The sequence below is a fragment of the Schistocerca gregaria genome, chromosome 2 (genome assembly GCF_023897955.1).
Source record: "Schistocerca gregaria isolate iqSchGreg1 chromosome 2, iqSchGreg1.2, whole genome shotgun sequence".
NCBI lineage: Eukaryota > Metazoa > Arthropoda > Insecta > Orthoptera > Acrididae > Schistocerca > Schistocerca gregaria.
Genome location: NC_064921.1, coordinates 128,467,864 through 128,483,101, shown reverse-complemented (window position 1 = coordinate 128,483,101; position 15,238 = coordinate 128,467,864). Strand labels below are relative to the sequence as shown.

Here is a 15,238-nt window from a genome sequence, read left to right as displayed (position 1 = left end):
CCACCACAATATCTTATGGTAAAAAGTAGGAGAAAAACACACCAGACAATTCTACAACAACCTACGCAAGACGTGATATGTGAGAGAGAGAAGAAACCAGAGACAGTTTCAACCAAGAGATGAGAACCACACGGTTTGAGTAATTCAATTCTGTAAAGTATCTTAGGTTACAAGTTCAGGATTTATTGTTCTTCAATGGTGCTTTTATTTCGAGAAATGTATTGCATGGCATTATTTGTTTTCATACTTTCCTTGAAGAGTTTTAATCTTCTTCCAAGAAGAATTTAATTTTTAAAAGATCTAATGGAAAAGAGCAGAGTACTTTTTCTTAATTTATGGAGCAAAATCCTCAAGGAAAAGTATTAGATAAAGTAGAATCTTTCCATTGGGCTCTTTAGTTAGTGCCATAGAGGTGGAAGTAAAGCTCAGTAGTAGCGTTTCATCACGGGCCTGTATTAATTTCCTTGTGCTGTCAGAGATGTATCTTTAATGAGACAACTAGAACTATTTGAACTCAGCGCCAGGGGGCCTACTGAACAGCTACTTGAATGACAAGTGTGTGTTCCTCAGTATTCAGTATTTCAGTTAGAACTGCGATTCTTACGTCAGGTCTGCAAACTACGACAATGCAAATTTATAAATACACTCCTGGAAATTGAAATAAGAACACCGTGAATTCATTGTCCCAGGAAGGGGAAACTTAATTGACACATTCCTGGGGTCAGATACATCACATGATCACACTGACAGAACCACAGGCACATAGACACAGGCAACAGAGCATGCACAATGTCGGCACTAGTACAGTGTATATCCACCTTTCTCAGCAATGCAGACTGCTATTCTCCCATGGAGACGATCGTAGAGATGCTGGATGTAGTCCTGTGGAACGGCTTGCCATGCCATTTCCACCTGGCGCCTCAGTTGGACCAGCGTTCGTGCTGGACGTGCAGACCGCGTGAGGCGACGCTTCATCCAGTCTCAAACATGCTCAATGGGGGACAGATCCGGAGATCTTGCTGGCCAGGGTAGTTGACTTATACCTTCTAGAGCACGTTGGGTGGCACGGGATACATGGGAACGTGCATTGTCCTGTTGCAACAGCAAGTTCCCTTGCCGGTCTAGGAATGGTAGAACGATGGGTTCGATGACGGTTTGGATGTACCGTGCACTATTCAGTGTCCCCTCGACGATCACCAGAGGTGTACGGCCAGTGTAGGAGATCGCTCCCCACACCATGATGCCGGGTGTTGGCCCTGTGTGCCTCGGTCGTATGCAGTCCTGATTGTGGCGCTCACCTGCACGGCGCCAAACACGCATACGACCATCATTGGCACCAAGGCAGAAGCGACTCTCATCGCTGAAGACGACACGTCTCCATTCGTCCCTCCATTCACGCCTGTCGCGACACCACTGGAGGCGGGCTGCACGATGTTGGGGCTTGAGCGGAAGACGGCCTAACGGTGTGTGGGACCGTAGCCAAGCTTCATGGAGACGGTTGCGAATGGTCCTCGCCGATACCCCAGGAGCAACAGTGTCCCTAATTTGCTGGGAAGTGGCGGTGCGGTCCCCTAGGGCACTGCGTAGGATCCTACGGTCTTGGGGTGCATCCGTGCGTCGCTGCGGTCCGGTCCCAGGTCGACGGGCACGTGCACCTTCCGCCGACCACTGGCGACAACATCGATGTACTGTGGAGACCTCACGCCCCACGTGTTGAGCTACCAGTGTTAAAGACTGCGATGGAGCTCCGTATGCCACGGCAAACTGGCTGACACTGACGGCGGCGGTGCACAAATGCTGCGCAGCTAGCGCCATTCGACGGCCAACACCGCGGTTCCTGGTGTGTCCGCTGTGCCGTGCGTGTGATCATTGCTTGTACAGCCCTCTCGCAGTGTCCGGAGCAAGTATGGTGGGTCTGATACACCGGTGTCAATGTGTTCATTTTTCCATTTCCAGGAGTGTACATATTAATTCTGCTTCTTTCCACCTACTTTCATGAAAGTCAATTTCTCTGTTCCATTTTTTCCCAATAGTACTCCACTATGTTCCATAGAAGCCTGCGAATGGACGCCTTTTCCTTTCTGGAATGTTTTCTGTAAGCAATCAGTTCGCAAAGTTGTCCGTGTGGCTCAGGACTCAAGCAAAAAGCTGAAAAGTACCTGGAGTTAAGTACAGCTTGTAATTTTCGCGAGTTCCTTGCCACTATCGGGGCTCTCAGTTTTCGTGCCAATTTATTCCCCGAAAGAGAGAACAATCCGGAAATGTATACAAGAAAAAATATAGAAGTCTTTAGCATAATGTTCTTTGGGAAGGGTTGGAGGTTATTCATAAATTAACACTCCACCCCCTTCTCTAGATACACCTAAGCATCAGCACTTTGTCATAGCATTTGCTAATATTTAAAGTAGAACAATTAAAACTGCAAGTTATATTTAAAAAAGTGTAGATATAAAACGTGTTTTATTGGTAATATTACCTAGGCATTTGCTTTGTCGCAATACCTGTTCAGTACCTATAACTAGTCATTGTATGTCTAAAGCTGCTTTAGTGTTAAAATGATTGTTATTGTTTTTATTGACGACGCAAGTGGACAAGTGCTTAGTATGTCAACCCCTCTTTCCCAAATTCACATACTGAAGACTACTTGAGTAAAAATCTGTTTCTTCAGTTTTAAATTCCTTCCAATGGCACACCGTTCTGTTTAAGGACGCTGATTCCAATAGTAAATTGTGATTTACCATTGGTTCTCGGATTTCGCACTCAGACTGTTAGTGCTGGAATGGGTACAGAAATAGTGGCGGGAATGTGACCGCTGAATTTTTACAGGGTACCATAGATACTGCCAACTATATTACAATAATCTCCTCTCACATTTTTTACAAAATTGTTAGTTTGCAATTGTTCTTCTCTTCTTCTTTCTCGTAATTAAATTTCAAACCTTAACATCGGGAGATTACTGTTGAGAAGTCTTATGTTGGACAAGGGATTGTGGACGAGCGATTAGCACGGACGGAGGGAAGCTAAAAATTCATTGTGAATTGCCACACTGATCCACGTTCATTTGTTAAAGGATTGATTCCTTCACAGGTAGTCTCAAAAGCCACACGGACTCAAAAAGTCACTGATTTGACCACTAGATAATTGTATATCCAGTGTGGTGTGGGAACGTCTAAATAAATCTACCATCATAAGTTTTGTCCATGAGATTAATCTGAATGCATTCAAGTACATGTACACATTTAATACTGGGGTATACGGTAATAATGAGAAACAAAATTGCAATGAACACATTTTTTATTCATTCAAACAATGTACATAGTTTCGTCTAATGTTTATATATAAATCAGTGCGGATAAAACAGTATAACTCCTTCACATAGGAACAACATTTGTACTGACACGAATAAACACGATACATTGCACACTGTGCCTTACGTGAGTACTTCTCAACATATTTTTTCTCTTTTTCAATCTGTGATAAATTACATACTTGGAATCACACACTCTGCGACGTCCTCGAAATTGACCACCACAACGTCATTATAGCACAGTTTGATTTCCGTTTTTGTTTTATTATTTACAGACGCTTCATTTTGCAAGTTAGTATACACCTGTTTGCAACTGAGTAAGAAATAGGAATAAATAGTTCATATAGGTTTTGATGAGTATTCAAATTAATGCTGGTATTGCAACTGGCAGGAGTTCCTTTACAAATAGAAAGACTGACAGTTTGCAGAAAAACAATCTCTTTTGCTGCTTGATCTGTTTCCATTTACAATTAACTGTACTACAGTTTGAAAACTGAAGTGACTCTGGACGAAGTTACATATTATAAGCAGGAAGGCATGTTAGGAACAATAAAATCAGCCGGCTGCGTAACACTGCTGCAATCAAATGTCATGGAGAAGCTAATTTTTATGTCATGTGAACAATCCGTATGGTTCTTTCGCAACCCCTTCCAACTCACTGGCTGGGACCTTCCAGAGAGCAGCACCTGGAAGACAAATATCATGGATACAGGCAACGAGGCCATTTGTTAATGATGATGTGGTGCGATGCACTGGCTGTATGTGTATCAAACAGGCGTCACTTGATGATTCTTTTCCGATGGCGGCGTGAGAAACGGGAGGATGGTGCGTCTGGACCCACCTGCAACATAAGACGAAAACCATCATCAGATTCACTACGTAGTAACTAATTCGTACCAATATGTCGTGACTCGTCTACGTTGGTGTTCGTACAATATGCTGCAGCGCTGTGGCAGTACACATTTCTGTTTCTCATGGCAAACTGTCCAATGGACGGGGGAAATGACGACATTTGAAATTACAAACAGTAAAATTCGCGTAAATTGCTACAAAAATGTGAACCATCAACTGAGAAAGAGATACCGGAAAGGCCAGCCGACAATATACCCCGTTATTATGTCAGAGTAGTATTACTGCTCCCGTTCTTATTGTCCGCAATATTTAAGAATAATACCAGGGAAACTTGGCACAGTTAATCTATGTATAAACTTTATTGTTTATGTTAAAAGATCTATAAGTACTTTATCTATAGTTAAACAACGAGAAACAACCACCTCACATTTCACTATGCAATTGTACTGGAACACAGAACAATGGAATACCGGAGAACCGTAACGATGGTTTACAAACATGTAAGGTAGTATACAGCTGACACATCTCCGCAACAAGTAAACTTGTTGTCAATTGTTTTCAACCTGTAATTCTATTCTCCTTTACCATTTTCCTTCTTTAACTTTACAAAACTTTCACATTGGCTAACATGCCGGATACATGACAGTATGATTTCAAGACATGTGGTTGCAGAAGAGACCTTTCATTACAGAAGAAAGTTATTCTTTCTACAGAACTGGAAATAATCAGTATGTCGAGACTACGTCATACCACGATTCCTAAATCCCAGACATCTGGTACAGTGATTGGTGGGGCTCTGTTGAGCCGCCCTGAAGGAGACTGTCGCAGGGATTGCTGACACCCATATGGAAAAGTAGCAGACCTCTTAAATGAACTGTAACTGAACTCTTTGGAAGAATGATGAGCTTGTTCTCGAAAACTCCTACTCAAGAACTTAGTGTACAGGCATTCGAAGTACATTGTGCGACGGTTCTGATATCTACCATATATTTCCCACAGGAGATATAAAAATAGCAGAGGAAGGAGTGTAGGGCTGAAAGGCAGAAGTACTAACACAGGGGTAGTTGGTGTAAATACGCAGTATCCTCTTTCATGCTCTATACAGTAGCTTGTAATGCTAACGTACAGTGGGTGAAGAGACACCAACAGTACCCGATCACACTTCGATGGTGCTTAGAAATCAGGCTGGGGTGCCAGGTACGTTGAAACGGTTACACGGAGCCGCTGCTAAACGAGAACCTGCTCATGGTATTACTGAGGGCCAATACCGTAACATTATCATCCCTGCCCTCCAAGATGAAACCGTACAGCGGACTAAAACTGTGGCTGGTCGGTATGAGGATCATTCGAGATTCGAGGGAAATGTTAACTGGCTCAAAAGATTTCATGGATCTGAAGCCTTCTGAAAAATTAGGTGTCGCAGGGCCAATGAACTAATGTGAGGAATAACTATGTGCCCAGAAGAACACACGCGACAGAAATGCAGCAGTGAGTCAGGTGTCCATGATGATGTGCTCTGGAATAGAATAGTACAATGTCGCTGTAAAGACATTTTCATCAACGCCATTACGTGAACACTTTAATTGTAAGAGACTTGACGAGGCTCAAGTGATGTATGTTTTACACCGTTTCAGCCATTCAGAGTAAAGATACTTCCGGAATAATATTGGACGTATTATTCATTTGTGAGGCCATTGTATCTGTAACTGCTGTATAAATAGTTAATTAAATCTGGTACCGTGTATACCCCTACTGAAATCCGGGTTTTTTTTCTTTTAAGCCACAATACACATATGATTTACTGATTAAAGACATCGCCAAGGTATGGAATTCTTGAACACAATGGCCATCTGATGGCTGCATACACATTTCGCTATAATTTTATCATTCGCCACTGGCGATATAAATCCAAAGACATCATAAAAATGGCCATATATGTGTATGGTCCACATCCCCTTGTAAATCATTGGACCTATTTCAACTACACTTGATGCACATATACCTACTGTCAGGCAACAGTCGCTGCGGGGGTAAGAAGCAGCTACTTATCATAGCTCAGGAGCAATGTCGTCTTGTACAATGTGGTGCATGAAATACTGTCGCATCATGAATGACGCTTAAATTTACTTTTTTCTGTTAAGCCTATTCTCAACATATTTCGAAGGCATTATCCACATATGCCACTGAATGTTTCTATAAAAATACATCATTGTACGATACATAGTCCAAGAGATACGAAGTCATAAACACTGAGATGCCTGAAAAAATGCCCCATCTTCATGTTTTAACTTGCTACGTCTTTACTACTAGCACTGTTCGCAACAAATATCGCAGCCTGTTTCCTAATGAGTGGGACCTACACAGGTGAAGGAGGAGGTGTACATAAGAAGAGGAAGAGGAAATGTACTCAGAAAGGAAAGAGGGTCAGATGCACCGAGAGAGTGAGAAGAAGGAGATGGTCAAACAGAATGGGATGCGCGACAGAGGGGAAGGAGGAAATGGACTAACATAACTAGAATACATATTCTAACAACGCTGGGTACTCAACTAGTAAAAAATAAAAAATTAACAAAATGAGAGACTATACATTGCGAACGACGGAACACAACCAAGCTGTGAACTAAGTCTATGACCAAGGCTATATTTTCCGGACAAGTAACACAAGAACATGGGTAGTCGGTGCATGGAAGAGGAAGGAAGGAAGGAAGGACTATTTGTCCATCGCTACCTCGCCCCTTGCACGCATTTGAGCTGTCTGCTAAGAGAGACTGTTGATTACTGACATTACCTGCATCCAGAATATAGTAGAACTTATGTCACAGCGAATCACAGTTCTTGTGAAGAGTCGGGGGTTTGAATGCTGCGGTTGTTGGCGTGAATTAGTGAAGCCAACGGATGTGAATGCAAAATACTAGCGGAAATGTCTTGGGCTCCTGAGAAATGTATACACATTCCATCTCCGAACAAGTGTCATAACTGTCACATACTGCTTGGGTGTCCACCTGCTTAGCTGGTTGGTAACGTGCTTGCCTCCCATGCAAGCGGGCCCGCGGTCGATTCCCGGCCGCGTTGGAGATTTTCTCCCCTGGAGGACTGGGTGTTGTGTTGTCTTCCTCATCGTTTCATCGTCGTTACCAGCACGCGAGTCTCCCGAAGTGGCGTCGAAGGAATTAGACTTTCACTTGGCGGGGCCAAACTACCCTGGATAGGGGTCTCTCGGCCGGCGATGCAATACGCTCATTTCTTTTTTTCACTGTTTGGGTCCTCATTACCCTGATGATAGCGAGCTTGCTGAATTCATCTGTATGTGGCAGTCACCAGCTTATCAAAATAAATAAATAAGACACTGTGACTTCCTGGCAGATTCATTCTGAAATACCATTATACACGAGAGATCAGGAAACAGAGACACCGATGACAGACGCAAGCTGAGGTCGGAAGCGGACGACACGCAGCAGACTGGACGAGACGGCACGATACGACGTAGAGGGCGCGTCGCTCCTCTGTTACCTGTCTGCGGCTGAAGTTGCAACCTGTGCTCAGAGCGAGGAGTGGACGTGCTGGCAAGAGCCGGCGGCCACGCAGGCCAGCCGAACGTTGGGCGGCTGCGCCTGCGACCGCGGCAGGTGGGGGCTCACCGTGATGGGCTGCGTGCTGCCCGAGTAGGGGAAGACGCCGCCCAGGATGTACTTAGAGTGGCCCGAGTGTCGCAGCCGGTACACGCCCGGCTCCACGTCGTCCGGCACCGACCACACCACCGTCGCCTCGCTCATCCCCAGCGGAGTCGACGTCCGCCGCCACAGGAACCTGTCAGCAAGCACATGTCATAAGATGTTAACACAAAATTAACCTGTACATTAAAATTGTGGTGCTTATTTGAGCCACACACATTCCATCCTACAGCCTACAATTCTTAAAATCCTAACACAATGCCCCACCTACACTTAAGAGCCAAAGAAACTGGTACTCCTGCGTAATACCGTGTAGGGCTCTCGTGAGCACGCAGAAGTGCCTCAACAGGACGTGGCATGGACTCGATTAATGTCTGATGTAGTGCTGAAGGGAACTGACACCATGAATCCTGCAGGGCTTTCCATACACGAGGGGGAGGAATTCTCTTCTGAAGAGTACGTTGCAAGATATCCTAAATATGGTCAATAATCAGAATGAGATTTTAGTTGTGCGGCAGAGTGTGCGGTGATATGAAACTTCCTGGCAGATTAAAACTATGTGCCGGACCGAGACTCAAACTCGGGACCTTTGCCTTTCGCGAGCAAGTGCTCTACCAACTGAGCTACCCAAGCACGGCTCACGACCTGTCCTCACAACTTAAAGTCTGCCAGTACCTCGTCTCCCACCTTCCTAACTTCACAGAAGCTCTTCTGCGATCCTTGCTGAACTAGCTCTCCTGGAAGAAAGGATGGGCAATATTGTTTGGGGTGTTTCGTGATTAAACTCAAAGATTATCCCCCTGTAGCAATTCTGGACGTGTAGGGTGTCACATTACCGTGCTGGAATTGCCCAAGTCGGTCAGAATGCACAATGGACAAAATGGATTCTGGTAGTCAGACAGGATGCTAACGTACGTGTCACCTGTCAGAGTCGTATCTAGACGTATCATGGAGCCCATATCACTCCAAGTACACACGCCCCACTCCATTACAGAGCCTCCTCCAGCTTGAACAGTCCCCTGTTGACATGCAGGGTCCATGGATTCAAAATGTTGTCTCCATACCTGTACATGTCCATCGGGTCGATACAGTTTGAATCGAGGCTCACCGGACCAGGCAACATGTTTCCAGTCATCAACAATTCAATGTCGGTGTACAGGCCCAGGTGAGGCGTAAAGCTTTGTGTCGTGCAGTCATCAAAGGCACATGAGTGGTCCTTTGGCTCCAAAAGCCCATATCGATGATGTTCCGTTGAATGGTTTGTTGACGGCCCAGCATTGAAATATGCCGCAATTTGCGGAAGGGTTGCACTTCTGTCTCTTCAGTCGTCCATTGTCCCGTTCTTGCACGATCTTCTTCCGGCCGCATGTATGTCGGAGACTTTATGTTTTGCCGGATTCCTGATATTCACAGTATACCCGTGAAACCGTGAAATGGTCGTACGGGAAAATCCTCATTTCATCGCTATCTCGGAGATGCTGTGTCCTATCGCTTGTGCGCCGACTATAACACCACGTTCAAACTCACTTAAATCTTGATAACCTGCCATTGCAACAGAAGTAAGCGATCTAACAACTGCGCCAGACACTTGTTTTATGTAGGCGGTACCGAGAGCAGTGCCGTATTCTGCTTGTTTACATATCGCAGTATTTGAATACGCATCCCTATGCTAATTTCTTTCGCACTTCATCCTAATATCATGATCTCGTACACCATCATCATTGTCACCATCTTCATCCTCACGCTTAGAACCTTCTTCTCTATTAATTTCTTACTCATCTCGTACTCGATGTCGTCAATCTCTTAATTCTCCTTATGCTCACCATCGTTGCCTCACTTTAGTCATCAATGTCATTAAAATTATTTTCATTCTTATCACAACAGTCACTGTCGTTATCGTTACACTCGCTGTCCACCCTAATTCCACTTTGTACCGTAGAACTTCATTCACACAACACCTGACCTCACTCTGCTTAACTTGTTTGTTCACTACCTGACAAAGACAGTGAAGTTCTAAGAAGACATGGTCGCGTGACAATATAACTATCTACATATAAACACCATCAGAAAGTATTTAAATGATTAGATCTGCAAGTGTCTTTGACAGGCAAGAAGGCCACGAGAATGCGTTATTGTTGTTCGTCTTTATTGTTCTTACCAGGCCTTGTAGGATATATAATGGGCGTCAACAGGATCAGTTGTGAAGTGATCGGTTGAAGGATACGGAGATGACGTGTACGCATCTGAGACAGCGTTATCGGCATCTGACGGACTTTGAAAGATGTGTCATTCTGGCTCTCCGTTTGTACTGTATTGGAGTGGCAAAGATAGAAAGGTTAAGAAGTGGGAGGATCAGAGAGTTAATGAAGGTGGAACCGTTACAGGAGGAGATAGAGAAATCAAGGCTGAGATGGAATGGACAGGTTAAGAGAATGGAGGAGAAGAGGATACCCAGGATGATACACGAGATGAAACTAGAAAGGAAGAGACCAAGAGAAAGACCGAGAGAAGAAAGGAGAAGACTAGACCAACGTAAAGACGGTGAGATGGTGGCAAGACAGAAGACGATGGAGATATTAAAAAACTGAAAACCCCGCCTTGATTGCGAAAAAAGCACCCAGTGTTAACCAGGTTTCGGCGTAGATAACTACACCTTCATCAGAACAACAATAAAACCCACAAGTTCCTAAGAAGACCTTTGTCAATGATTAAAAGAACACCACAGCTATACATTTATAAACATTTATAAACGAAAAAGAAAAGGAAAACACAAACAGTACATATGTACAAAGTCAAAACCACTACTTAACTTAATAGTGTACGCTCCACCTCACACCGGGCTATGGGCGGGTTTTTAGTTATTTAGTATATTAACCAACGATTGCTGACGTGCTGCGATGCTGAAGGTTCTTAAAGACGATGGAGGTGCCTATGTTCCAAACAGACATGGTCAGAGGCTGGAAACTGTCCAACATGATGATGACGATGACCTTGTCAACCGATGAGGTTTCATTTCGTTTACACTTCCCGTTCTGGTTGCTTCACTTCCTTTGCCTGGCATTGTATTTAATTGTTTTTCAGATCTATCTCTAAAAAGTAATTATAGCCATTTACATATTCGATTTGTTACAGTGTGTGTATTACATTTGTTAACATCGCAGACACACACACACACACACACACACACACAAAGGGAAAGGAAATTTTCGTGCTAAACTCAGTTATTGATGTCAGGTGCCAGTGATCATCAGTTGAAAAGTATTTTACCACAAAAACAATTTATTATTTCTGCTGGCGCTTTTTCTCATTTCTCCTTAGCACTTTATCTCCCTTTCTCTTCGTAGTCTTATCTATTCCTCAGTTCAGATTCTTCTGATATGGCTGAAACTCGTTTACAAAGTGGTTTACTGTCCGGCATTAAAACATAAAATTTAACACTGAACTTTAGATCATATGAGGAATGATTGCTAGTGTCAGAAAAAGAATCTTTAGACCATAAGATAATCAGTTTAGTTTTCTCATTGTACTTGTGAGTCAATTATTGCATTCTCTTACGATATGAAGTTGGCTAGCGCTTCCTACGATAATTCAAGTTTTAGATGCAGTGCAGTTGTGCCGGTTAATAACATCATTTTAAGATGAATTTTATCAGTCGCTGAAGCCTCCAACATGACTTAAATGCCGTTCTTGCCAAAATGACTCGATGTTTCTGACTTGTTTTGTTGTACATTTTCCCTGCATCTAGAACGTGTTTCCCTTGTACTGTCTGAAGAGAAGTATGCTTCTATGTCATTGATCCATTTGAAATATATCATCTTTCTATTCTCACCGGTGTGCTCTTCCCGTGGCTATTGTCTAAGACTGGGCAGGTGTCTGGGTGAAGGAGCCTTGAGTTGATCAGACGACCCAAAGGACGAGTAATTCGGCTGACGGTTTCGGTTTTATCGCAGGGAAAGTTGTAAAAGTCCTCTTCACACAGGAGCACCATCTACATCTACATCTACATCTACATCTACATGACTACTCTGCAATTCACATTTAAGTGCTTGGCAGAGGGTTCATCGAACCACAATCATACTATCTCTCTACTATTCCACTCCCGAACAGCGAGCGGGAAAAACGAACACCTAAACCTTTCTGTTCGAGCTCTGATTTCTCTTATTTTATTTTGATGATCATTCCTACCTATGTAGGTTGGGCTCAACAAAATATTTTCGCATTCGGAAGAGAAAGTTGGTGAGTGAAATTTCGTAAAAAGGTCTCGCCGCGACGAAAAACGTCTATGCTGTAATGACTTCCATCACAACTCGTGTATCATATCTGCCACACTCTCTCCCCTATAACGCGATAATACAAAACGAGCTGCCCTTCTTTGCACCCTCTCGATGTCCTCCGTCAATCCCACCTGGTAAGGATCCCACACCGCGCAGAAATATTCTAACAGAGGACGAACGAGTGTAGTGTAAGCTGTCTCTTTAATGGACTTGTTGCATCTTCTAAGTGTCCTGCCAATGAAACGCAACCTTTGGCTCGCCTTCCCGACAATATTATCTATGTGGTCCTTCCAACTGAAGTTGTTCGTAATTTTAACACCCAGGTACTTAGTTGAAATTACAGCCTTGAGAATTGTACTATTTATCTAGTAATCGAATTCCAACGGATTTCTTTTGGAACTCATGTGGATCATCTCACACTTTTCGTTATTTAGCGTCAACTGCCACCTGACACACCATACAGCAATCTTTTCTAAATCGCTTTGCAGCTGATACTGGTTTTCGGATGACCTTACTAGACGGTAAATTACAGCATCATCTGCGAACAGTCTAAGAGAACTGCTCAGATTGTCACCCAGGTCATTTATATAGATCAGAAACAGTAGAGGTCCCAGGACGCTTCCCTGGGGAACACCCGATATCACTTCAGTTTTACTCGATGATTTGCCGTCTATTACTACGAACTGCGACCTTCCTGACAGGAAATCACGAATCCAGTCGCACAACTGAGACGATACCCCATAGCTCCGCAGCTTGATTAGAAGTCGCTTGTGAGGAACGGTGTCAAAAGCTTTTCGGAAATCTAGAAATACGGAATCAACTTGAGATCCCCTGTCGATAGCGGCCATTACTTCGTGCGAATATAGAGCTAGCTGCGTTGCACAAGAGCGATGTTTTCTGAAGCCATGCTGATTACGTGTCAATAGATCGTTCCCTTCGAGGTGATTCATAATGTTTGAATACAGTATATGCTCCAAAACCCTACTGCAAACCGACGTCAATGATATAGGTATGTAGTTAAATGGATTACTCCTACTACCCTTTTTGAACACTGGTGCGACCTGCGCAATTTTCCAATCTTTAGGTACAGATCTATCGGTGAGCGAGCGGTTGTATATGAGTGCTAAGTAGGGAGCTATAGTATCAGCGTAATCTGAAAGGAACCTAATCGGTATACAATCTGGACCTGAAGACTTGCCCGTATCAAGCGATTTGAGTTGCTTCGCAATCCCTAAGGTATCTACTTCTAAGAAACTCATGCTAGCAGATGTTCGTGTTTCAAATTCTGGAATATTCCATTCGTCTTCCCTGGTGAAGGAATTTCGGAAAAGTGCGTTCAATAACTCCGCTTTAGCGGCACAGTCGTCGATAACAGTACCATCGGCACTGCGCAGCGTCTTGCCGATAGTGTACTTTACATACGACCAGAATTTCTTCGGATTTTCTACCAAATTTCGAGACAATTTTTCGTTGTGGAACCTATTAAAGGCATCTCGCATCGAAGTACGTGCCAAATTTCGCGCGTCTGTAAATTTTAGCCCATCTTCGGGATTTCGCGTTCTTCTGAACTTCGCATGCACCATGAACAAGCACCATCATAGCGAATGGCCAAAGGCCTAAGATATTACTTGCATGTGGCTTCTGGCTGTTTGGCCGCTAGGCTTGAGTGCTTAATAATTCCGTCAGCGGTTTTCGTATCGATTCCGAGCTGCAGTGCGTTTGCAATGTTTTCCTCTGGCACTCCCAAGAAAAACGTGTGATTTCAACGCTCTGCGTTGCGGATCTAACCATCGGAGAGGCTCAACCGAAGGGGTGAAATTTGAGTTAGAGGGGCTTTTATAACCTTGCCAACGTGTAAGACGTCCTTGGTGGCTCTGGTGCGAACTGTGGCGAAATGTGACGCCAATGTGAGAGTATTAATCCACCTTACACGTCAGATGAACTTCTAAGCTGTGGCTCCTTTTGTAGCAACTCTCGTCGAGCCCGGGGGTGGCGTCGCAGGGCGTCAAGAAGTGGCTTGTACGCACCTCTGGGGCAAATTCGTAAGTTAATCACAGCAGTGACTGGCAGTTACGGAGTTTCGGAAAAGAGATCCTTTAATTCTTTTGGGCAGTGTTGTTTGATATGAGTGAGGGGAGCTAAGATGAAACGGCTGCATGAAAAATGTGAGGAGATCGGAAAAGAAATGATAGCTGGATGGGCTGACTCTGCATAAAGGAATGTCAGAGCAACCTTCGGTGAAATTAAAAGCAAGAGTTGTAACATTAAGAGTGCTAAATGCAGAGCAGAGAGAGGATAGATGGAAATGCATTGAAAGCCTCTGTGATGGGGAAGATTTGCATGATATGATAGAAAACGAAACAGGATTCGATTTAGAAGAGAGGGGATCCAGTATTAGAATCAGATTTTAGAAGAGCTTTGGAGGATTTAAGGTCAAATAAGGCAGAAGGGATAGATAATATTCCATCGTAATTTCTAAAATCACGTGCAGAAATGGCAACAAAACGACTATTCACGTTGGTGTGTAGAATTTGAGAGTCTGGTGACATACCATACGACTTTCCGAAAAATATCATCCACACAATTCCGAAGACTGCGAAAGCTTACAAGTGCGAGAATTATTGCACAATCGTCTTACCAGCTCATACATCCAAAATGCTTACAATAATAATATACAGAAGAATGGAAAGGGAAATTGAGGATGCGCTAGGTGACGATCAGTTTGGCTTTAGGAAAAGTAAAGGCACGAGAGAGGCAATCTGACGTCGAAGTTAATGATAGGAGCAAGAGGAAAGAAAAATCAAGACACTTTCATAGGATTTGTCGACAATGTAATATGGTGCAAGATGTTCGAAATTCTGAGAAAAATGGGGGTACGCTGTAGGTGGTGACGGGTAATACACACTATGCATAAGAACCAAGAGAAAATTATAAGAGTGGACGATCAACAACGAAAGGTTTGGATTAAAAAGGGTGTAAAATAGGAATGTAGTCTTTCGCCCTTACGTTCAATCTGTACATCGAAGAAGCAATGATGGAAATAAAAGAAAGGTTCAGGAGTGGAATTAAAATTCAATGTGAAAGGGCATCAATGATACGATTCGCTGACGACATTGTTATCCTGTGTGAAAGTG

At 43.6% G+C, this 15,238-nt stretch overlaps 1 protein-coding gene across 8 annotated transcripts in view; it reads right to left on the bottom strand.

Moving 5' to 3' along the window:
* Nucleotides 1–3,276: 3,276 nt before the first annotated feature.
* LOC126336504 (neutral ceramidase-like) overlaps nt 3,277–15,238 on the bottom strand; it is a 489,135-nt gene continuing 477,173 nt past the window's right edge. For 4 of the 8 annotated variants that reach the window (XM_050000278.1, XM_050000277.1, XM_050000281.1 and 1 more), the window contains 2 exons: nt 7,798–7,966; nt 3,277–4,148 (listed from right to left, as the gene is read on the bottom strand). In XM_050000278.1, coding sequence (XP_049856235.1) covers nt 4,086–4,148; nt 7,798–7,966 — 232 coding nt within the window. In that variant the 3' untranslated portion in view covers nt 3,277–4,085. Of the gene's footprint in view, nt 4,149–7,673; nt 7,967–15,238 lie in introns of those variants that run through there. The other 4 variants (XM_050000275.1, XM_050000273.1, XM_050000276.1 and 1 more) reach the window with 1 other exon arrangement.